This window comes from Scomber japonicus, chromosome 6, assembly GCF_027409825.1.
Source record: "Scomber japonicus isolate fScoJap1 chromosome 6, fScoJap1.pri, whole genome shotgun sequence".
NCBI lineage: Eukaryota > Metazoa > Chordata > Actinopteri > Scombriformes > Scombridae > Scomber > Scomber japonicus.
In genome coordinates this window covers 39283967-39306286 of record NC_070583.1, presented here as the reverse complement: position 1 = coordinate 39306286, position 22320 = coordinate 39283967, and the positions used below count along the sequence as shown (strand labels likewise).

At 50.0% G+C, this 22320-nt stretch overlaps 2 protein-coding genes across 2 annotated transcripts; one reads left to right on the top strand and one right to left on the bottom strand.

The window, feature by feature from the left end:
* Positions 1-862: 862 nt before the first annotated feature.
* Positions 863-15725, top strand: pgm2l1 (phosphoglucomutase 2-like 1). Its single transcript, XM_053320390.1, is given in 16 exon segments — positions 863-991; positions 3761-3928; positions 4590-4696; positions 5542-5626; positions 5970-6053; positions 8533-8729; positions 9572-9761; positions 10812-11547; positions 11769-11865; positions 12332-12503; positions 12678-12771; positions 13614-13743; positions 14384-14573; positions 14687-14777; positions 14780-14819; positions 15618-15725. Coding segments are annotated over 16 exon segments (2595 nt in total). The 5' UTR covers positions 863-880; the 3' UTR covers positions 15721-15725.
* A 5011-nt stretch (positions 15726-20736) lies between these two features.
* Positions 20737-21669, bottom strand: LOC128360076 (olfactory receptor 6N1-like). The gene has a single exon (XM_053320389.1). The coding sequence runs from the start codon at positions 21667-21669 to the stop codon at positions 20737-20739; it is 933 nt and encodes a 310-aa protein (XP_053176364.1).
* Positions 21670-22320: the final 651 nt, after the last annotated feature.

The following is a 22320-nucleotide window of genomic DNA, read 5'->3' as shown; positions in this document are numbered from 1 at the left end:
AAGGAAGGAAGGATGGAAGGAAGGAAGGATGGAAGGAAGGATGGAGGAAAGAAGGAAGGAAGGGAAGGAAGGAGGGAGGAAAGAAGGAAGGAAGGAAGGTAGAGGGGTGGAAAGAAAGAGAGAAGGAGGGAGGGAGGAAGGGAGGGAGGAAGGAAGGAAGGGAAGGGATGAAGGAAGGAAGGAAGGAAGGATGGAAGGAAGGACGGAGGAAAGAAGGAAGGAAGGGAAGGAAGGACGGAGGAAAGAAGGAAGGAAGGAAGGTAGGGGGGTGGAAAGAAAGAGAGAAGGAGGGAGGGAGGAAGGGAAGAAAGAAGGAAGGAAGGAAGAAGAAAGGGGGATGGAGGAAGGAAAGAAGGAAGGGAGGAGAGAAGGAGGGATGAAGGAAGGACAGATGGAAGGAAGGAAAGGAAGGAAGGACGGAGGAAATAAGGAACGAGGGAGGGGGAAAGGAAAAGAGGAAGGGAAGAAAGAGGGCAGGGAGGAAGAAAAGGAAGGAAGGAAGGAAGGATATTTTGGGATATTTACAGAAGTTACCAAATATAATTATTTGCCCAATAAAGGGTTAAATCAATTAAAATGCATCATTCCGTACTGCTTTTATTTTGAAATGGCACCGGAAGCTCTGTGTGTGTGACAGCAGAGATGAAAGTAAGCGTTTAAACTTTTCTGGTTATATTTAATTCTTTGTGGTTATTATTTATTTGTCGTGTTTACTTTTAATGGTGAACATTTATTTTAAGGAGTATTTTGTGTGCGCGTGCAGAGTTAACTGTATCCGGTTAGCTGCGCGGCCATAACGGAGAGCAGATGGAGGCTAACAGCTGAGCTAACAGCTGAGCTAACCGCCTGAGCTGACCGGGATCTCTGCCTGTCAGCCAGCATGGGAGACGACTACGGAGTTAACGGAGACCTGAACGCCAACCGGAGCCTCCAGAGCACCGGAGACCCGCAGCTGGACCGGGCTCTGCAGCAGTGGCTAGCCTGGGACAAGGTGAGTGCTGGCCCGGCTGCAGCCCCGGCGGTGAGCCGCTGTTAGAACCAGCGCGCCAAACCTCACCGATAAACCCGCCAATTTAACGAGATATCACATTTTAACACTTTTATGTAATAGGAACAGGTTTAAACTCTGTGTTGGTTAAATAAATATATTAATGTGGATAATTCGGCTCATAAATGATTTAAGAAAGCAGTTAAAGTTTGTGAGTTTTTAAGAGGCTCGCTGTGGTGTTGGAGGCGCGCAGTGAGGAGGCGGCTGGCAGACATGAAAAGGTCATTTAATTAAAACCAAAGCTGCTGGGTGACAGCTCCGTAAGCCGAATTACCCCCCCCACACATTTACACTGCTGGTGCTGTTAAATCATGTTTCATTTGGAGCTGATCGAGTCGGAAATCAGTAAAAACCTAAAATCGCGGTGTTTTCAATGGGAGTTCTGAAGGTGGCGGGAAAGGGGGGAGGGGGGGGGGGGGGGGCTGTGGGGGTCTGATGGAGGTTTGCTTTGTGGATGATGGAGAGATTAAAGAGAGCATGACTCAGCTGCTTTAATGTTTTATTACTACACACACACACACAGATACACACACACACACACACAGATACACACACACACACACACAGATACACACACACACACACACACACACACACACACACATACACACACACACACACACACACACACTCTCACACACACACACACACACACACACACACACACTCTCACACACACACACACACACACACACACACACACACACACACACACACACACACACACAGTTAGAGGCTGAATCCAGACTTCATACATCATTTAAAGTTCTGTCCAGTTATAGAGAGATCAGTAACTTCCTGTTTGTCAATAACTCACATTCTTCTCTTATTGGGTCAGAAACTGTTTATTGATTATTGATTTTATTTAAAGATTCATAATTTGGTCTTTAAAGCTGGAGCAGAACCTGACTAACTTATTGATCAGCTGATTGATCGGTACCAGCTGAGTGATCGGTACCAGCTGAGTGATCGGTACCAGCTGATTGGTCGGTACCAGCTGATTGATCGGTACCAGCTGATTGATCGGTACCAGCTGATTGACCGGTACCAGCTGAGTGATCGGTACCAGCTGAGTGATCGGTACCAGCTGATTGGTCGGTACCAGCTGATTGATCGGTACCAGCTGATTGATCGGTACCAGCTGATTGACCGGTACCAGCTGATTGACCGGTACCAGCTGATTGACCGGTACCAGCTGATTGATCAGAACCAGCTGATTGATGAGGATCAGCTGATTGATCGGTACCAGCTGATTGATGAGGATCAGCTGATTGATGAGGATCAGCTGATTGATCGGTACCAGCTGATTGATGAGGATCAGCTGATTGATCGGTACCAGCTGATTGATGAGGATCAGCTGATTGACCGGTACCAGCTGATTGATCGGTACCAGCTCTCTGTGAGGATGAGGAGGATGTAACCTTCATCACAGCTGCTCTTTAATGACATCATCACGCCGTGTTTCTTCTTCTGTGGTGGTTTGCCGGAGGTCGATCAGCTGATCAGGATTTAGAGATTAATAGATTCAGACGACCAATCAGAGCAAACCTTCAATTAATCAGCTGATGAAGGGTTAACGTTTTATATCACAAGTTAGTTTAACACACACTAACACACACACACACACACACAGAAATACACACACTAATACACACACTAATACACACTAACACACACACTAACACACAGAAATACACACACTAATACACACTAACACACACACTAACACACAGAAATACACACACTAATACACACTAACACACACACTAACACACAGAAATACACACACTAATACACACTAACACACACACTAACACACAGAAATACACACACTAATACACACTAATACACACACAGACATAAACACAGAAATACACACAGCTCAGAGAGAGTGTATTTATGTGTTAGTGTGTGTGTGTGTTAGTGTGTATTTATGTGTTAGTGTGTGTGTGTGTTAGTGTGTATTTTTGTGTTAGTGTGTGTTAGTGTGTGTGTGTGTGTGTTAGTGTGTATTTTTGTGTTAGTGTGTGTGTGTGTGTGTGTGTTAGTGTGTATTAGTGTGTGTATTTATGTGTTAGTGTGTGTGTGTGTGTGTGTATTAGTGTGTATTTCTGTGTGTGTGTATTAGTGTGTGTGTGTGTGTATTAGTGTGTATTAGTGTGTATTTCTGTGTGTGTGTATTAGTGTGTGTGTGTGTGTATTAGAGTGTGTGTATTTAAAGGTCAGCTGGTCATGTATCTCAGTGAACTCGTCTCTAAATGTCAGCTTCAGGTTTCACTTCAACCTCAAATATTCACTTTAGAACTTTAACAATCAGGACCGCCGGCCGGTTCTGACCCGCCGGTGGGCCGGATCAGGACCGTCAGTGGGCCGGTTCTGACCCGCCGGTGGGCCGGATCAGGACCGTCGGTGGGCCGGTTCTGACCCGCCGGTGGGCCGGTTCAGGACCGCCGGTGGGCCGGTTCTGAGCCGCCGGTGGGCCGGTGGGCCGGTGGGCCGGTTCTGGACCGCAGGCCTCATGTTGGACCCCTCTCTTTCAGACTTCCTGTTAAACTGCTTCATAAATAATGAACCAGACGGCTACTGATTATTGGTTGTGTGTGTGTGTGTGTCTCTGTGTGTCTCTGTGTGTGTCTCTGTGTGTGTGTGTGTGTGTCTCTGTGTGTGTCTCTGTGTGTGTGTGTGTGTGTCTCTCTGTGTGTGTGTGTGTAGAACCGGTGGACCCGGGCCCAGGTGGACTCTCTGGTTCTGGCGGGGCGGTGGGACGAGCTGAGACTCAGACTGAGCAGCAGGATGAGCTTCGGTACCGCCGGGCTGAGAGCAGCGATGGGAGCCGGCTTCAACCGCATCAACGACCTCACCGTCATCCAGTCCACTCAGGTGGGGGGGGGGGTCGCCATGGTTACCTGGGGGTGGGTGGGTGTGTGTGTGTGTGTGTGTGTGTGTATAATATGTGTGTGTGTGTGTATAATATGTGTGTGTGTGTGTGTGTGTGTGTGTGTGTGTATAATGTGTGTGTGTGTGTGTGTGTGTATAATGTGTGTGTGTGTGTGTGTGTCCTCAGGGTCTCCATGGTTACCTGTGCAGGTGTTATATGTGTATAATGTGTGTGTGTGTGTGTGTGTGTATAATGTGTGTGTGTCTGTGTGTATAATGTGTGTGTGTGTGTGTGTGTATAATGTGTGTGTGTGTGTGTGTGTGTGTGTGTATAATGTGTGTGTGTGTGTCCTCAGGGTCTCCATGGTTACCTGTGCAGGTGTTATGTGTGTATAATGTGTGTGTGTATAATGTGTGTGTGTGTGTGTGTGTATAATATATGTGTGTGTGTGTGTGTGTGTGTGTGTATAATGTGTGTGTGTGTGTGTGTGTGTGTATAATGTGTGTGTGTGTGTGTGTGTGTATAATGTGTGTATATGTGTGTGTGTGTGTGTGTGTGTGTCCTCAGGGTCTCCATGGTTACCTGTGCAGGTGTTATGTGTGTATAACGTGTGTGTGTGTGTGTGTGTGTGTAATGTGTGTGTGTGTGTGTGTGTGTCCTCAGGGTCTCCATGGTTACCTGTGCAGGTGTGTTCCAGATGTGAGCAGCAGAGGAGTGGTGGTCGGCTTTGACACCAGAGGACAGGAAGAGAGCGGCTGCAGCAGCGAGCGGTAATCACATGACCTCCTGACCGTTACCATGACGACAGCATGACCTCCCGACCGCGCTTACATAAGACCGTTACCATGACGACAACATAAACAGCTGGACTTCCTGTCTGGATCTCTGGAGGCTTTAACTTCCTGTTGACGTGTTCTGTGTTCAACCTTTTAACTTATTACACTGATGTTTAAAGGAAGGGAGGAAGGAAAGGAAGGAAGGAAGGAAGGAAGGAAGGAAGGAAGGACAGTTGGAGGAAAGGAAGGAAGGACAGATGGAGGAAAGGAAGGAAGGGAGGAAGGAAGGACAAATGGAGGAAAGGAAGGACAGATAGAGGGAAGGAAGGAAGGAAGGAAGGACAGATAGAGGGAAGGAAGGAAGGAAGGACAGATAGAGGGAAGGAAGGAAGGAAGGAAGGACAGATGGAGGAAAGGAAGGAAGGAAGGAAGGAAGGACAGATGGAGGAAAGGAAGGAAGGGAGGAAGGAAGGACAAATGGAAGGAAGAGAGGAAGGAAGGACAAATGGAAGGGAGGAAAGACAGAAAGAAGGACGGAAGGACAGAAGGAGGGAAGGAAGGAAGGGAGGACAGAAGGAGGGAAGGAAGGAAGGAAGGAAGGAAGGACAGATGGAGGGAAGGAAGGACAGAACGACGGAAGGAAGGAGAGAAGGAGGGAAGGAAGGACAGAAGAAGCCAAGGAAGGAAGGGAGGGAAGGACAGAAGGAGCCAAGGAGGGAAGGAAGGACAGAAGGAAGGAATGAAGGACAGAAGGAAGGAATGAAGGACAGAAGGAAGGAATGAAGGACAGAAGGAAAGGAAGTAAGGACCTGATGACCTTTGACCTGTGTGTGTTTCAGTCTGGCGAGGCTGACGGCGGCCGTCCTGCTGAGCAGAAACGTTCCCGTTCATCTCTTCTCCTCCTACGTCCCGACGCCGTACGTGGTACGCATCACTTCCTGTCGTAGGGAGAACACTGACGCATCACTTCCTGTAGCAGGGAGAGCACACTGACGCATCACTTCCTGTAGCAGGGAGAGCACACTGACGCATCACTTCCTGTCGCAGGGAGAGCACACTGACGCATCACTTCCTGTCGCAGGGAGAACACACTGACGCATCACTTCCTGTAGCAGGGAGAGCACACTGACGCATCACTTCCTGTGACAGGAAGCACACTGACTCATCACTTCCTGTGACAGGAAGCACACTGACGCATCACTTCCTGTCTAGGCAGCGCTCCGGATGACTAAACAGGAAGCTATCTCATGTGTGTTTCCTGTTTCAGCCGTACGCTGTGAAGAAGCTCGGCGCTGCAGCCGGAGTGATGATCACCGCCTCACACAACCCCAAAGAAGACAACGGATACAAGGTTCACTTATTATATCTACCTTATCTACTATATCTACTACATCTACTATATCTATTATATCTACTATATCTATTATATTTATTATATTTATTATAAAGAAGACAACGGATACAAGGTTCACTTATATCTACCTTATCTACTACATCTACTACATCTACTATATCTATTATATTTATTATATTATATCTACCTGGAAGGAAGGAAGGAAGGACAGATGGAAGGAAGGAAGGAAGGACGGACAGATGGAGGGAAGGAAGGAAGGGAGGAAGGACAGATGGATGGAGGGAAGGAAGGAAGGACAGATGGAGTGGAGGGAAGGAAGGACAGATGGAAGGAAGGAGGGAAGGAAGGACAGATGGAAGGAAGGAGGGAAGGAAGGACAGATGGAGGGAAGGAAGGAAGGAAGGAACATGTTAGATACCTTATCTACTACATCTATTATATTTATTATATTATATCTACCTGGAAGGACAAATGGAAGGAAGGAAGGAGGGAGGGAAGGAAGGAAGGACGGACAGATGGAGGGAAGGAAGGAAGGAAGGAAGGGCAGATGGAGTGAAGGAAGGAAGGACAGATGGAGGGAAGGAAGGAAGGAAGGACAGATGGAGTGAAGGAAGGAAGGACAGATGGAGTGAAGGAAGGAAGGAAGGACAGATGGAGGGAAGGAAGGAAGGACAGATAGAGGGAAGGAAGGACAGATGGAGGGAGGGAGGGAAGGAAGGAAGGAAGGACAGATGGAGTGAAGGAAGGAAGGAAGGACAGATGGAGGGAAGGAAGGAAGGAAGGACAGATGGAGGGAGGGAAGGAAGGAAGGACAGATGGAGGGAAGGAAGGAAGGAAGGACAGATGGAGGGAGGGGAGGAAGGAAGGACAGATGGAGGGAAGGAAGGAAGGAAGGACAGATGGAAGGAAGGAAAGGAAGGACAGATAGAGGGAAGGAAAGAAGGACAGATGGAGGGAGGGAAGGAAGGAAGGACAGATAGAGGGAAGGAAAGAAGGAAAGACAGATAGAGGGAAGGAAAGAAGGACAGATGGAAGGAAGGAAGGACAGATGGAAGGAAGGACAGATGGAGGGAAGGAAGGAAGGAAGGACAGATGGAGTGAAGGAAGGAAGGACAGATGGAGGGAGGGGAGGAAGGAAGGACAGATGGAGTGAAGGAAGGAAGGACAGATGGAGGGAGGGGAGGAAGGAAGGACAGATAGAGGGAAGGAAGGAAGGAAAGACAGATAGAGGGAAGGAAAGAAGGACAGATGGAAGGAAGGAAGGAAGGACAGATGGAGGGAAGGAAGGAAGGAAAGACAGAGGGAAGGAAGGAAGGAAGGACAGATGGAGGGAAGGAAGGAAGGAAGGACAGATGGAGTGAAGGAAGGAAGGACAGATGGAGGGAGGGGAGGAAGGAAGGACAGATGGAGGGAAGGAAGGAAGGAAGGACAGATGGAGGGAAGGGAGGAAGGAAGGACAGATGGAGGGAAGGAAGGAAGGAAGGACAGATGGAGGGAAGGAAGGAAGGAAGGACAGATGGAGTGAAGGAAGGAAGGAAGGACAGATGGAAGGAAGGAAAGGAAGGACAGATAGAGGGAGGGAAGGAAGGAAGGACAGATGGAGGGAAGGAAGGAAGGAAGGACAGATGGAGTGAAGGAAGGAAGGACAGATGGAGGGAGGGAAGGAAGGAAGGACAGATAGAGGGAGGGAAGGAAGGAAGGACAGATGGAGTGAAGGAAGGAAGGACAGATGGAGTGAAGGAAGGAAGGACAGATGGAGTGAAGGAAGGAAGGACAGATGGAGGGAGGGAGGGAAGGAAGGACGGACAGATGGAGGGAGGGAAGGAAGGAAGGAAGGACAGATGGAAGGAGGGAAGGAAGGAAACGAAGGACAGATGGAAGGAGGGAAGGAAGGAAACGAAGGACAGATGGAGGGAAGGAAGGAAGGAAGGACAGATGGATTGAAGGAAGGAAGGACAGATGGAGGGAGGGAAGGAAGGAAGGACAGATGGAGGGAGGGAAGGAAGGAAGGACAGATAGAGGGAGGGAAGGAAGGAAGGACAGATGGAGGGAAGGACAGATGGAGGGAAGGAAGGAAGGAAGGACAGATGGAGTGAAGGAAGGAAGGACAGATGGAGGGAAGGAAGGAAGGAAAGACAGATAGAGGGAAGGACAGATGGAAGGAAGGACAGATGGAGGGAAGGAAGGAAGGAAGGAAAGACAGATAGAGGGAAGGAAAGAAGGACAGATGGAAGGAAGGAAGGACAGATGGAAGGAAGGAGGGAAGGAATGAAGGAAGGACAGATGGAGGGAAGGAAGGAAGGACAGATGGAGGGAGGGGAGGAAGGAAGGACAGATGGAGTGAAGGAAGGAAGGACGGACAAATGGAGGGAAGGAAGGAAGGAAGGACAGATGGAGGGAGGGGAGGAAGGTGTGTATTAGAGCTCTCTGCTGCCCCCTGCAGGTGTGTATTAGAGCTCTCTGCTGCCCCCTGCAGGTGTACTGGAGTAACGGCGCTCAGATCTCGTCTCCTCATGATAAGGAGATCCTGAAGAGCATCGAGGAGCATCTGGAGCCTTGGAGCGCCTCCTGCTGGGAGGAGCAGCTGGTGGAGACCTCCTCCCTCAGGACCGACCCACTCACACACATCAACACCTCCTACATGGAGGAGATCACCTCCCTCTGCTTCCAGAGGTAGGAGGAGGAGGTTGGAGGAGGATGTGGGGGGGGGGATAGGAGGAAGAGGAGGAGGAGATGGGGGGGGTGGAATAGGAGGAGGAGGGAGAGGGGAAGGAAGAGGAGGAAGAGAGGGAGGAGGAGAAGGAGCAAGAGGATAAGGCAGAGGAGGAGGAGATGGGGGCGGAATAGGAGGAGGAGGAGGAGGAGGAGATGGGGGGATAGGAGGAGGAGGGAGAGGAGAAGGAGCAAGAGGATAAGGAAGAAGAGGAGGGAGGAGGAGGAGGAGGAGATGGGGGAATAGGAGAGGAGGAGGAGGGAGAAGGGGAGGAATAGGAGGAGGAGGAGGAGATGGGGGGATAGGAGGAGGAGGGAGAGGAGAAGGAGCAAGAGGATAAGGAAGAAGAGGAGGGAGGAGGAGGAGGAGGAGGAGGAGGAGATAGGGGAATAGGAGAGGAGGAGGAGGGAGAAGGGGAGGAATAGGAGGAGGAAGAGGAGGATTAGGAGCAGGAGGATAAGGAAGAGGAGGAGGAGGAGGAAGAGGAGATGGGGAATAGGAGGAGGAAGAGGAGATGGGGGAATAGGAGGAGGAGGAAGAGGAGATGGGGGGGAATAGGAGGAGGAGGAGGAAGAGGAGAAGGGGGGAATAGGAGGAGGAGGAGGAGGAAGAGGAGATGGGGGAAGAGGAAGAGGAGGAGGAGAAAGAGGAGGAAGAATAGGGGGAGGAAGAGGAGGAGCAGGAGGATAAGAAAGAGGAGGAGTGTTGCAAAGGAGATACACAGATGTTGTATTTGTATGTAACATGTGTTGTTATGTGTTCCCATGGTAACCACCCCCCCCCCCCCCCCCCACCCCCCCAGGAGTCTGAACAGCAGCTGTCCTCTGAGGTTCGTCCACTCAGCGTTTCATGGTGTGGGTCACTCCTTCGTCCAGCAGGCCTTCCAGATGTTCGGCTTCTCCCCCCCCATCCCCGTCCCTGAGCAGAGAGACCCCGACCCCAACTTCTCCTCCGTACGCTGCCCCAACCCTGAGGAGGGGGAGTCCGTCCTGGTGAGCCCCCCCCCCCCCCCCCCCCCAACATTAACCCTTCCTCTTTCCTCTACCCGAACCAGACCAACACCCCCACTCCAACACAGCCACCACTACAAAAATAGAACGTTTGTCCCCACCCTAGGATCAACCTTCCCCATCCTAGGATCAGCGTTCCCCATCCGAGGATCAACCTTCCCCACCCTAGGATCAGCGTTCCCCGCCCTAGGATCAGCGTTCCCCACCCTAGGATCAGCCTTCCCCACCCTAGGATCATTGTTCCCCACCCTAGGATCATTGTTCCCCGCCCTAGGATCATTGTTCCCCACCCTAGGATCAGCCTTCCCCACCCTAGGATCATTGTTCCCCACCCTAGGATCATTGTTCCCCGCCCTAGGATCATTGTTCCCCACCCTAGGATCATTGTTCCCCACCCTAGGATCATTGTTCCCCACCCTAGAATCATTGTTCCCCACCCTAGGATCAACTTCCCCACCCTAGGATCAGCCTTCCCCACCCTAGGATCAGCCTTCCCCACCCTAGGATCAGCGTTCCCCACCCTAGGATCATTGTTCCCCGCCCTAGGATCATTGTTCCCCGCCCTAGGATCATTGTTCCCCGCCCTAGGATCATTGTTCCCCATCCTAGGATCATTGTTCCCCACCCTAGGATCAGCCTTCCCCACCCTAGGATCAGCCTTCCCCGCCCTAGGATCATTGTTCCCCGCCCTAGGATCATTGTTCCCCGCCCTAGGATCATTGTTCCCCACCCTAGGATCATTGTTCCCCACCCTAGGATCATTGTTCCCCACCCTAGGATCAGCCTTCCCCACCCTAGGATCAGCCTTCCCCATCCTAGGATCAGCCTTCCCCATCCTAGGATCAGCGTTCCCCCATCCTAGGATCAGCGTTCCCCCCATCCTAGGATCAGCCTCCCCCCCCTAGGATCATTGTTCCCCACCCTAGGATCAGCGTTCCCCACCCTAGGATCATTGTTCCCCACCCTAGGATCAGCCTCCCCCCCCCTAGGATCAGCGTTCCCCACCCTAGGATCATTGTTCCCCCACCCTAGGATCAGCCTCCCCCCCCTAGGATCAGCGTTCCCCACCCTAGGATCAGCGTTCCCCACCCTAGGATCAGGTTCCCCATCCTAGGATCAGCATTTCCCCACCCTAGGATCAGCGCCCTCCACCCTAGGATCAGCGTTCCTTGTCCCAGTACCCCCCTCCCAATGGGTCTTGTCCCTGTACCCCCCTCCAATTGGCCTTGTCCCAGTACCCCCCTCCAATGGCCTTGTCCCCAGTACCCCCCTCCAATGGGCCTTGTCCCAGTACCCCCCTCCAATGGGCCTTGTCCCAGTACCCCCCTCCAATGGGCCTTGTCCCAGTACCCCCCTCCAATTGGCCTTGTCCCAGTACCTCCACCCCCCCACCCCCAATGGGTCTTGTCCCAGTACCCCCCTCCCAATGGGCCTTGTCCCAGTACCCCCCTCCCAATGGGCCTTGTCCCAGTACCCCCCTCCAATTGGCCTTGTCCCAGTACCCCCCTCCAATTGGCCTTGTCCCAGTACCACCCCTCCCAATGGGCCTTGTCCAGTACCTCCACCACCCCACCCCTAATGGGCCTTGTCCCAGTACCCCACCCCTCCCAATGGGCCTTGTCCCAGTTCCCCCCTCCAATGGGCCTTGTCCCAGTTCCCCCCTCCAATGGGCCTTGTCCTAGTACCCCCCCTCCCAACGAGCCTTGTCCCAGTACCCCTCTCCCAATGGGCCTTGTCCTAGTACCCCCCTCCAATGGGCCTTGTCCCAGTACCCCCCTCCCAATGGGCCTTGTCCCAGTACCTCCACCCCCCCCCCCCCCCCCCCCTCCCAATGGGCCATGTCCCAGTACCCCCCCCCTCCAATGGGCCTTGTCCCAGTACCTCCACCCCCCCCCCCCCCCCCCCCCTCCCAATGGGCCATGTCCCAGTACCTCCACCCCCCCCCCCCCCTCCCAGTTTTAATGGCTGGTCTCTTCTTCTGCTGTCCAGGAACTTCTCTCCGTCTGGCAGAGCGGGAAAACGCTCGCATCGTCCTGGCAACGGATCCTGACGCTGATCGATTGGCTGTCGCCGAGAAGTCTGACGGGTAACTGACCAATCAGAGGTCAAGGTTTACCTCTGTGTGTGTGTGTGTGTGTGTGTGTGTGTATATTAACTGTCTGTGTGTGTGTATATTAACCTGTGTGTGTGTGTGTCTGCGTGTGTGTGTGTGTGTATATTAACTGTGTGTGTGTGTGTGTATATTAACTGTGTGTGTGTGTGTGTATATTAACTGTGTGCGTGTGTGTGTGTGTGTGTGTGTGTGTGTATATTAACTGTGTGTGTGTGTGTATATTGTGTGTGTGTGTATTAACCTGTGTGTGTGTGTGTGTGTGTGTGTGTGTGTGTGTGTGTGTGTGTGTGTGTATATTAACCTCTGTGTGTGTGTGTGTGTGTGTGTGTGTGTATATTAACCTCTGTGTATGTGTGTGTGTGTGTGTGTGTGTGTGTGTGTTGTGTGTGTGTGTGTGTGTATATTAACTGTGTGTGTGTGTGTGTGTGTGTGTGTGTAGCTGGAAGGTGTTTACAGGTAACGAGCTAGCGGCGCTGCTCGGTTGGTGGATGATGTTTAACTGGAAGCAGCGACGCGACGCCGAGTCAGCAGACAGAGTTTATATGTTAGCCACGACCGTCTCCTCTAAGATCCTGCAGGCCTTCGCTCGCATCGAGGGCTTCCACTTCGAGGTGAGACCCCCCCCCCCCCCCAACCACAGTCCTACCCTGACCCCCCCCCCCACCCCGACCCCCCCCAACCACAGTCCTACCCTAACCCTCTGAGGAAGAGGAGGATGATGGTTTCCTGTGTGTGTGTGTGTGTGTGTGTGTGTGTGTGTGTGTGTGTGTGTGTGTGTGGAACAGGAAACGCTGCCGGGGCTTAAGTGGATCGGGAACAGAATGCACGAACTCGCCAAAACAGGAAACAGCGTCATCTTCTCCTTCGAGGAGTCGATCGGTAAACACACGTTTAAACCTCACTGAGTGTGTGTGTGTGTGCGCGTGCGTTTTTCTATCCTGGTGGGGACCTCGACCTGACATATTACCAACCCTGTGGGGACCGACTCCTGGTTTCCATGGTAACAAGCATTGGAATCAATAGCAAACAGCCTCCTGATAGGCCCGGTCCCCACAAGGTTGGTTTTCCTGTATGTGTGTGTGAACCCCAGAGGTCACACACGGTACTGCAGTGTGGGGACCTTTTCCTCACAAAGTGTGTTTGTGTGTATATTAGCATGTTAGCTTCGTATTAGCATATTAGCTTAGCGATTAGCCCCCTGGGTTTCAATCCAACATACTGAATATGAATTGTACTGTGGCTAACAGTGATGTCAGCTGTATGCTAATAGACGTTAGCATTACGGGGTCCCAACGAGGGGGGGGGGGGGGCAACATTCAGGTTTCAGTTTCATATGAGGTTTTGATATTTCAACAGAGTTATGATGAATTTAGGAGTTAAAATTACGTCTGTAGACCCTTTAGAAAGGACCCCAGTCAGGGTCCCCACCAGGTAGTAAAACAGGTATGTGTGTCTGTGTGTGTGTGTGTGTGTGTGTGTGTATGTGCTGATACAAGTTTGTATTATAATAGCAGTATGTCTAAATCTCACATACACAACCTCTGTCTCTGTGTGTGTGTGTGTGTGTGTATGTGTGTGTCTCTGTGTGTGTGTGTCTCTGTGTGTGTGTGTGTCTCTGTGTGTGTGTATCTCTGTGTGTGTGTGTGTGTGTGTGTGTATCTCTGTGTGTGTCTCTCCGTGTGTGTGTGTGCGTGTGTGCGTGCGTGTGTATGTGTGTGCAGGCTTCCTGTGTGGTAGTATGGTTCCAGATAAAGACGGGGTGAGTGCAGCGGTGGTCGTCGCTGAGTTGGCGTCTTATCTCCATGACAACGGCCTGACTCTGAACCAGCAGCTGACCAACATCTACCAGACGTGAGCCAATCACAGAGCTGCTCTCGGTGACATGTTCATAACCGATGACATCACAGGGCAGCAAACAGGAAGCTGCTCACATCTTTAACCCTCCTGTTGTCCTCAGGTCAAGGGAGGAAGGGAGGAAGGGAGGAAGGAGGGAAGGAAAGAAGGAAGGAAGGAAGGAAGGGAGGAAAGAAAGAAGGGAGGAAAGAAGGAAGGGAGGAAAGGAGGACGGAAGGAAGGAAGGAAGGAAGGAGGCAGGAAAAGAGGTAGGAAGGAAGGAAGGGAGGAGGGAGGAAAAGACGAAGGAGGGAAGGAGCGAAGGAAGGAAGGGAGGAAAGAGGAAAGAGGAGAAGAGGAAGGAAGTAAGGAGATAAGGAGGGAGGGAGGAAAAGAGGAAGGAAGGAGGGAGGGAAGAAAAGAGGAAGGAAGGAGGGAGGGAAGAAAAGAGGAAGGAAGGAAGTAAAGAGAGAAGGAAGGAAGTGAGGGAGCAAAGAAAGAGGGAAGGAAGGAACAGTCAAAAGAGAGACGGGGTCACTTTGACCCGGGAGGACGACAGGAAGTTTAAAATCAAGTTTTTATTTCAGAATAAAATCATTTTGACTCATAATGATCAAAAGAATCCACTGTTGTGTCTGACATCACTTCCTGTCCGTAGCTATGGTTACCACGTCTCTAAAACGTCGTACGTCATCTGCAACGACCCGCTCACCATCCACAACATCTTCGCTCGCATCCGGAACTTCGACGGCAGCGGCTCGTACCCGACGACCTGCGGCGGCGTCCACATCGTGCACGTGAGGGACGTAACCACGGGATACGACAGCAGCCAACCGGACCTCAGATCTGTGAGTCGCCCCACACCTGGCCCCGCCCCGCCCCCCGTCAGCTGGTCACCTGACCCTGGCCCCGCCCACCCATCAGCTGGTCACCTGACCCTGTTTCCTGTTTCCTATTGCAGGTACTTCCTGTTCTGAGGAGCAGTCAGATGATCACCTTCACGCTGCAGAACGGCGTCGTGGCAACGCTGAGGACGAGCGGCACCGAACCAAAATCAAATATTACACCGAGTTCTGTGCTGCGCCGGGAAAAAGGTACACACACACACACACACACACTGTAACACACCACACTGTAACACACACACACACACACTCTCTGTAACACACATACCTGTTTTACTACCTGGTGGGGACCCTGACTGGGGTCCTTTCTAAAGGGTCTAGAGACGTAATTTTAACTCCTAAATTCATCATAAATCTGTTTGAACAAAAAAATGACTTGAAATATCAAAATATCAAAAACTCACATAAATCTGAAACCTGAATGTTTCCCCCCCCCCTCGTTGGGACCCGTAATGCTAACGTCTATTAGCATACAGTTGACATCACTGTTAGCCACAGTACAATTCATATTCAGTATTTGAACAAATGTTGGATTGAAACCCAGGGGGCTAATCGCTAAGCTAATATGCTAATACGAAGCTAACATGCTAATATACACACTTACACACTTTGTCAGGAAAAGGTCCCCCACACTGCAGTACCGTGTGTGACCTCTGGGGTTCACACACACAGTCAGGAAAACCAACCTTGTGGGGACCGGGCCTATCAGGAGGCTGTTTGCTATTGATTCCAATGCTCGTTACCATGGAAACCAGGAGTCGGTCCCCACAGGGTTGGTAATATGTCAGGTTGCGGTCCCCACCAGGATAGAAAAACCAACACACACACACACACACACACACTGTAACACACTAAGCATGATGTGACGGCTTGTTGCCTTGGTAACGTCATGGCTATGTGTTGCCATGGTAACCTCGTGGCTCTGTGTTGCCATGGTAATATCGTGGCTCTGTGTTGCCATGGTAACATCATGGCTCTGTGTTGCAGTGAGGTGTCCCACCTGGAGGCGGAGCTTAGGAAGGCGACCGCCGCCCTGCTGGACGAGTTCCTGGAGCCGGAGAAGAACAACCTGATTCGCCGCCTGTTCTAGCCCCCCCACCCCCCACCCCCCCTACACACACACCCGCTGCTGTTTCCTGTCAGTGATGTCACATCCTGTCGTGTGCTTGGTTCGGACTCGGTGTTCAGAGAGCATGATGGGTAATGGAGTTCAGGAGCTGAAGGAACATTAAAGAGTATTTTCATAGAAATGAGCCAAATATGTGTTTCGCTGCGTACGGAAGCTCGTTAGGGACAAAACTCCTGAAACGCAAAGTCACCCAAACCTCCATTGTTCTTTAACCGTTACCATGGCAACGCAGTATTTACTCTCTTCTTCTTCTGATCTTGTTCAGAAATATAAACGTTTCTTCATATGATGGAGAAAAAAAAAAGGAAGTATTTATTTATTTTTTATTATGTTTTTCCTTCTTTGGTCAGCTGACTCCAGAAAGTGAGTGAAGAGGAAACTGAAACATTAAAACGGTTAAAATAATTAAATATAATCACATTCACGTTTAATTCCTGCTGTGAAACTTTTAAGTTTAATTTTTTAACCAAAGTCTTTTTTTTTTAAAGTTGTTGTTTTTTTTTTTTGGAGCTCTGTGATTGGCTGGTTCTGGCAGCAATGCATTCTGGGAGCTGTAGTTAAATTCACTGTTTGACTTTTTGTGAGTGAATCTTTAGCTCGTTAATCTTTGAGTTTCAGATTCATTACAGACAAATATTTTAACCTTCCTGTCGTCCTCCCGGGTCCTTCCTTCCTTCCTTCCTTCCTTCCATCTGTGTTTCCTCTCTCCTTTCTTTCTTCCTTCCTCCATCTCCCTTTCTTCCTTACTTCTTTCCGCTGTCCTTTCCTTCCTTCCTCCCTCCTACCTTCTTTCCCCCCTCTCTCCCATCCTACCTTCCTTCCTTACTTACTTCTTTCCTCTATCCTTTCTTCCTTCCTCCCCTTCCTTATTTCCTTTCTCTCTCCTTCCGTCCTCCATCCCTCTTTCTTCCTTCTGTTGTTCCTTCCTTTCTCTCTCCTCCCTTCCTTCCTTGACTCAAACACAACAGGAAGGTTAAAGCAAAAACACCAAACACTAGTTTTATGTTGTAACTGAACATATTTAAGACTGAAATAATGAAGTGAATGAACGATGAGTCTGAGTATCGGCGGCTCCGTCCGAGTCTCGGCGGCTCCGTCTGAGTCTCGGCGGCTCCGTCTGAGCGTCGGCGGCTCCGTCTGAGTCTCGGCGGCTCCGTCCGAGCGTCGGCGGCTCCGTCCGAGCGTCGGCGGCTCCGTCTGAGTCTCGGCGGCTCCGTCTGAGCGTCGGCGGCTCCGTCTGAGTGTCAGCGGCTCCGTCTGAACGGCTCCGGCTCCGTCTGGTGCAGCATCAGTTTGTGTTTCAGTAGTTTTGTCGTGAATGAACTTCCATACACGTTCCCTTCACACGCTGTCCATGTTATTTATTTTTATACTCTGAAAGATAAAAGATATTTATGTGAGAGCTGCTGTGGTGATGATGATGATGATGATGATGATGATGATGATGATGATGATGATGATGATGATGATGAAGATGAACTTCCTGTGCAGTCGCCTATTTTCTGACCAGCTGTTGAATCTTTAGTTTTCCAGTTTGAGGACAGAGTGAGAGCTCGGCTCAGAGATCGGTTGGTGACGGCTGTCCGTATTTTCTGACGAAGCATCAATAAAAAAAATCTAAAGCTTTGAAATGTTTCAGCGTTTCTTTAAGACGTTCTTCAGCCTGGGGGGTCAAACATGAGGCCTGGGGGTCAAACATGAGGCCTGGGGGGTCAAACATGAGGCCTGGGGGTCAAACATGAGGCCCGGGGGGTCAAACATGAGGCCCGGGGGGTCAAACATGAGGCCCCGGGGGGTCAAACATGAGGCCTGGGGGGTCAAACATGAGGCCCGGGGGGTCAAACATGAGGCCCGGGGGGTCAAACATGAGGCCCGGGGGGTCAAACATGAGGCCCGTGGGCCAGAACTGGCCCGCCAAGGAGTCCAATCCGGCCCACTTTCCTTCCTGTCTTCTTTTCTTTCCGTCCTTTCCCATTTCTTACTTCTTTCCTTCCTTCTTTTCTTCCCTCTGTCCTTTCCTTCCTTCCTTCCTTGTCTTCTTTTCATTTCTTCTTTTCCCATTTCATTTCCTTCATATTCCCTTTTCCTCCATACCTTCCTTCCTTCCTTCCTTCCTTCCTTCCTTCCTTTCTTCTTTTGTCTTTCCTTCCTATCACTTTTCCCTTCTATCCATCCTTGTTTCCTTCCTTCCTTCCTTCCTTTTGTCTTTCCTTTCCTATCACTTTTCCCTTATATCCATCCTTGTTTCCTTCCTTCCTTCCTTCCTTTTGTCTTTCCTTCCTATCACTTTTCCCTTCCTTCCATCCTTGTTTCCTTCCTTCCTTCCTTCCTTTTGTCTTTCCTTCCTATCACTTTTCCCTTCCTTCCTTCCTTCCTTCCTTCCTCCCTTCCTTCCTTCCTTCCTTCCTTCCTTTTGTCTTTCCTTTCCTATCACTTTTCCCTTCTATCCATCCTTGTTTCCTTCCTTCCTTCCTTCCTTTTGTCTTTCCTTTCCTATCACTTTTCCCTTCTATCCATCCTTGTTTCCTTCCTTCCTTCCTTCCTTTTGTCTTTCCTTCCTATCACTTTTCCCTTCTATCCATCCTTGTTTCCTTCCTTCCTTCCTTCCTTCCTTTTGTCTTTCCTTCCTATCACTTTTCCCTTCTTTCCATCCTTGTTTCCTTCCTTCCTGCCTTCCTTCCTTCCTTCCTTCCTTTTGTCTTTCCTTCCTATCACTTTTCCCTTTTCCCTTCCTTCCATCCTTGTTTTCTTTCCTTCCTTCCTTCCTTCCTTCCTTCCATCCTTGTTTCCTTCCTTCCTTCCTTTTATCTTTCCTTCATATCACTTTTCCCTTCCTTCCTTCCTTCCTTCCTTCCTTCCTTCCTTCCTTCCTTCCTTTTGTCTTTCCTTCCTATCACTTTTCCCTCCCTTCCTTCCTTCCTTCCTTCCTTCTCCTTCCTTCCTTCCTTCCTTCCTTTTGTCTTTCCTTCCTATCACTTTTCCCTCCCTTCCTTCCTTCCTTCCTTCCTTCCTTCCTTCCTTCCTTCCTTCCTTTTATCTTTCCTTCATATCACTTTTCCCTTCTTTCCATCCCTGTTTCCTTCCTTCCTTTTGTCCTTCCTTCCTTCCTTCCTTCCTTCCTTCCTTCCTTCCTTCCTTCCTCCCTTCCTTCCATCTTTTTATTGGTCTGGCCTCTATGAAATCAGATGTGGCTCTTTAACTAAGATGAGTTTGACACCCCCCCCCCCCCCCCCCTCCTGATTCAATCTGCTCACATTTAACACAAACACGTCACAAAAAACACATATATTTAACTCTTCATCGTGTTAAATGATCCTCAGTGTTTATTCTCATCACCTTAATAATTATAATTATAATGTTTAATATTTCATGTTCCTTAAAAAGAATAAACTACATGAGAGAAACACAATATTTAAATGTAGTTTATTTATACAGACCTTTACAACGGTCCTTTTGGTACCACAGTGTTTTACAGCAGGGAATAAATATAAAGAGAGGAAGAAATAAAAACTATTAAAAACTATAAAATACCAGTGAAGGCAATAAAATAAAATAAAAGAAAATAAGGACTGACCACTTTTATTTTATTCTTACTACTGGGTGTTAAGAGTGAAGAGGCCCAGGGTTAGGGTTAGGGTCTAGGGCGGGGGGGGGGGGTTAGGGTCTGGGTCGGGGGGTTATTCCAGAGCCTGGGGGTTAGGGTCTCGGTGGGGGGGGTTAGGGTCTGGACGGTGGGGGGGGTTAGGGGTCTGGACAGGGGGTTTAGGGTCTGGGTTGGGGGGGGTTATTCCAGAGCCTGGGGGTTTAGGGGTCGGGGGGGGGGGGGGGTTATTCCAGAGCCTGGGGGCAGCAACAGAAAAGGCTCGGTCACCCCCAGTGTTTGACCTTTGACCTCAGAGCTCTACCAGGATTACGAACAGTTAAAAGCTCAGATAAATACGGTGGGGGGGGGGGGGGGGGTGGGGGGGGCGAGGCCGTTAAGAGCTTTAAACACAAACATTAAAAGTTTAAAATCAATTCTATGAAGGACAGGAAGCCGGGGGGGGGGGGGGGGGGGGTTATGGACAGGAGTGATGTGCACACGTCTGTCGGTTAAAAGACGGGCAGCGACTGAGGGAAGACTGGGAGACGCCGACAGGAAGTGCATTGCAGTAGTCTAACCTTGACCTTATCAGAGCGTGGATGCTTTCTCAAGGTCGTGACGGCTTAAAAACATTTTAACTTTGGCCCGGAGACGCAACTGGAAGAAACTAGTCCTGACAACGTTGTTCATTTGTCTGTCAGACCTCAGAAGACTGTCGAAGGTTTCTGACAGTTGAACTGAACTTTGAAGACCGAGTGCCGAAGCCAGCACTCAGATCATTTTAATGTCTGAACACAAAAGAAAATATACAAGAACCCACAAACACATGAACCCATAGTCCCGTGTGTGAGTGTAGTGTATTTTCTGCTACAGAGTTATGTCTTCCTAATACGTAAGAGTTTTGCTTTGTATGTATGAGCCTTAGTCTGAACCTTGGTTCCCACAGACAGAGTCTTCCTATGGAAACTGGTCTCATCCTGTGTTAGAGTCATTTATCTTTGGAGGTTGTCAAACAGTAAAGGTATTGGATCATGGGAACATAAACAAGTATAGATTGGGTCCTTTTTAAGGATGAGAAACATAGTGCCAATGCATGGGAAAATGTATACATTGTGGGGCGTAACTTTAGTATAAAAAGATCTTACACACAGAGAATACGGAGAGACAGAAGCAAGGCTCCATTGGACAGGGACACCTCAGCCTCAAATTGACAAAGTTCTGTCTCCACTGACCTCGGCAAGGTTCTAATTGATAATTGGTAATAAAGAAAACTAAAAAAGAACGTCGACTTGGTACTTAGTTTGTTCTTCATTCACTCAAGAGATATACTACATGAGACTTCCTGGTCCCTGGTCTGGTTTCATGTGTGAGACTTCCTGGCCTCTGGTCTGGTTTCATGTGTGAGACTTCCTGGCCTCTGGTCTGAAGTGGGGCAGGATCTTGGAGCGGATCTGCTGCAGTTTCATCCCGTAGATGATGGGGTTGATGAGCGGAGGAACCACCAGGAACTCTGCAGCCAGCAAGTTCTGCAGCGCCTGCAGAGAGCTGCTGCCGGCGTAGCGAGAGTACAGCGTGTCGGACACACTCGAGACGGTGAAGACCAGCAGCGTCATCAGGTGCGGCACACACGTCTGCATGAACTTCCTGCGGTCGGAGCGAGACCTGAGTGAGGCGCGGACCAGGTGCACGTAGGACACCAGGATGAGCACGGTCTGAGAGCAGTGAGAGAATATCAGCACGAAGCCGTAGATGTTGTTCAGGGTGGTGCTGGTGCAGGACAGCTTCACCACCTCCCAGTTGGTGCAGAACAGCTTGCGGATGCTGCGCCCGCAGAGGGGCAGCCGGGCCGTCAGCACTATACCCACCAAGCTCTCCAGCAGGGTGAAGCTCCAGGTGAGCAGCAGCAGCTTCCCCACCCGCTGCGGTGTCATGACGGCTTGGTACTGCAGCGGCCAGCAGATGGCTACGTAGCGGTCGTACGCCATGACGGTCAGACTGGTGAACTCACAGAACACGTAGCTGTAGACGGCGAAGATCTGACCCAGGCAGCCGGCGTAGGAGACCACGTGGGAGTCGGCCAGCAGGTCGTGGAGCAGCTTGGGGTAGAAACTGGAGGCTCCGCCGATCCCGTTCAGACACAGATTACACACAAAGATGTACATGGGCTGGTGCAGCGACGCCTCCACACACACGGTGAGGATGAGCGTCAGGTTGACCAGCACGGTGCAGACGTACGACACCAGGGCGAAGGTGAAGTACACCTGCCGGTTGGTCATGGACTCGTTCAGACCGTGAAGCACAAACACGATGTCAGAGTTATTCTCCATCTGAGCTCAAACACGTTCACACCCTGAAACACTTCAGACATTCATATTTAACCCTTTAAGAGCCACAAAGGTCCAGTCTGTTCAGTCTGTTCAGTCTGAGACACAAACACACATCTCAAGTTTCACTGGAAGAAACTCAAATCATCAGAAACTCAAATCATCAGAAACTCAAATCACCAGAAACTCGAATCATCAGAAACTCAACATGTTAAAGCTCAGAGTAAAGAACACAAACTATAATAAACATTCATATTAACCCTTTCATAGGGAGCATAGTGCTCACTGCAGTGGACAGCTATTCAAAAGCTCTTTTCTTATGTATGAAAGGATTTTGAGGGCGTAGTTACACTTCAGCCTCCACAGTGGACACTAGTCCATCATCCCATACATCACCACCAAACCTGCAGTCATGTTTTAGGTTCTAGGGTCAGTTGATTTATGTTATTATAATGTCATAGTACATCATTTGGTGAAAGAAAAAATGAAGTTCAAATCTGTTTTTTCATGCCTAAAGAGAAATGAAAAAAATCAGGAGAAAAATCCTGACTGAGGTTTTTATGATTCATGCATGGAAGGGTTAAAAAGGGTCAGTTAGAAGTTAGAAGTTAGTAGTTAGGAGGGTTAGTAGAGGTTAGTTTGAACCTGTGAGAT

Excerpts from the sequence above, each read along its gene's own strand:
- LOC128360076 (XM_053320389.1), bottom strand. The coding sequence starts at position 21,669 with ATGGAGAATAACTCTGACATCGTGTTTGTGCTTCACGGTCTGAACGAG.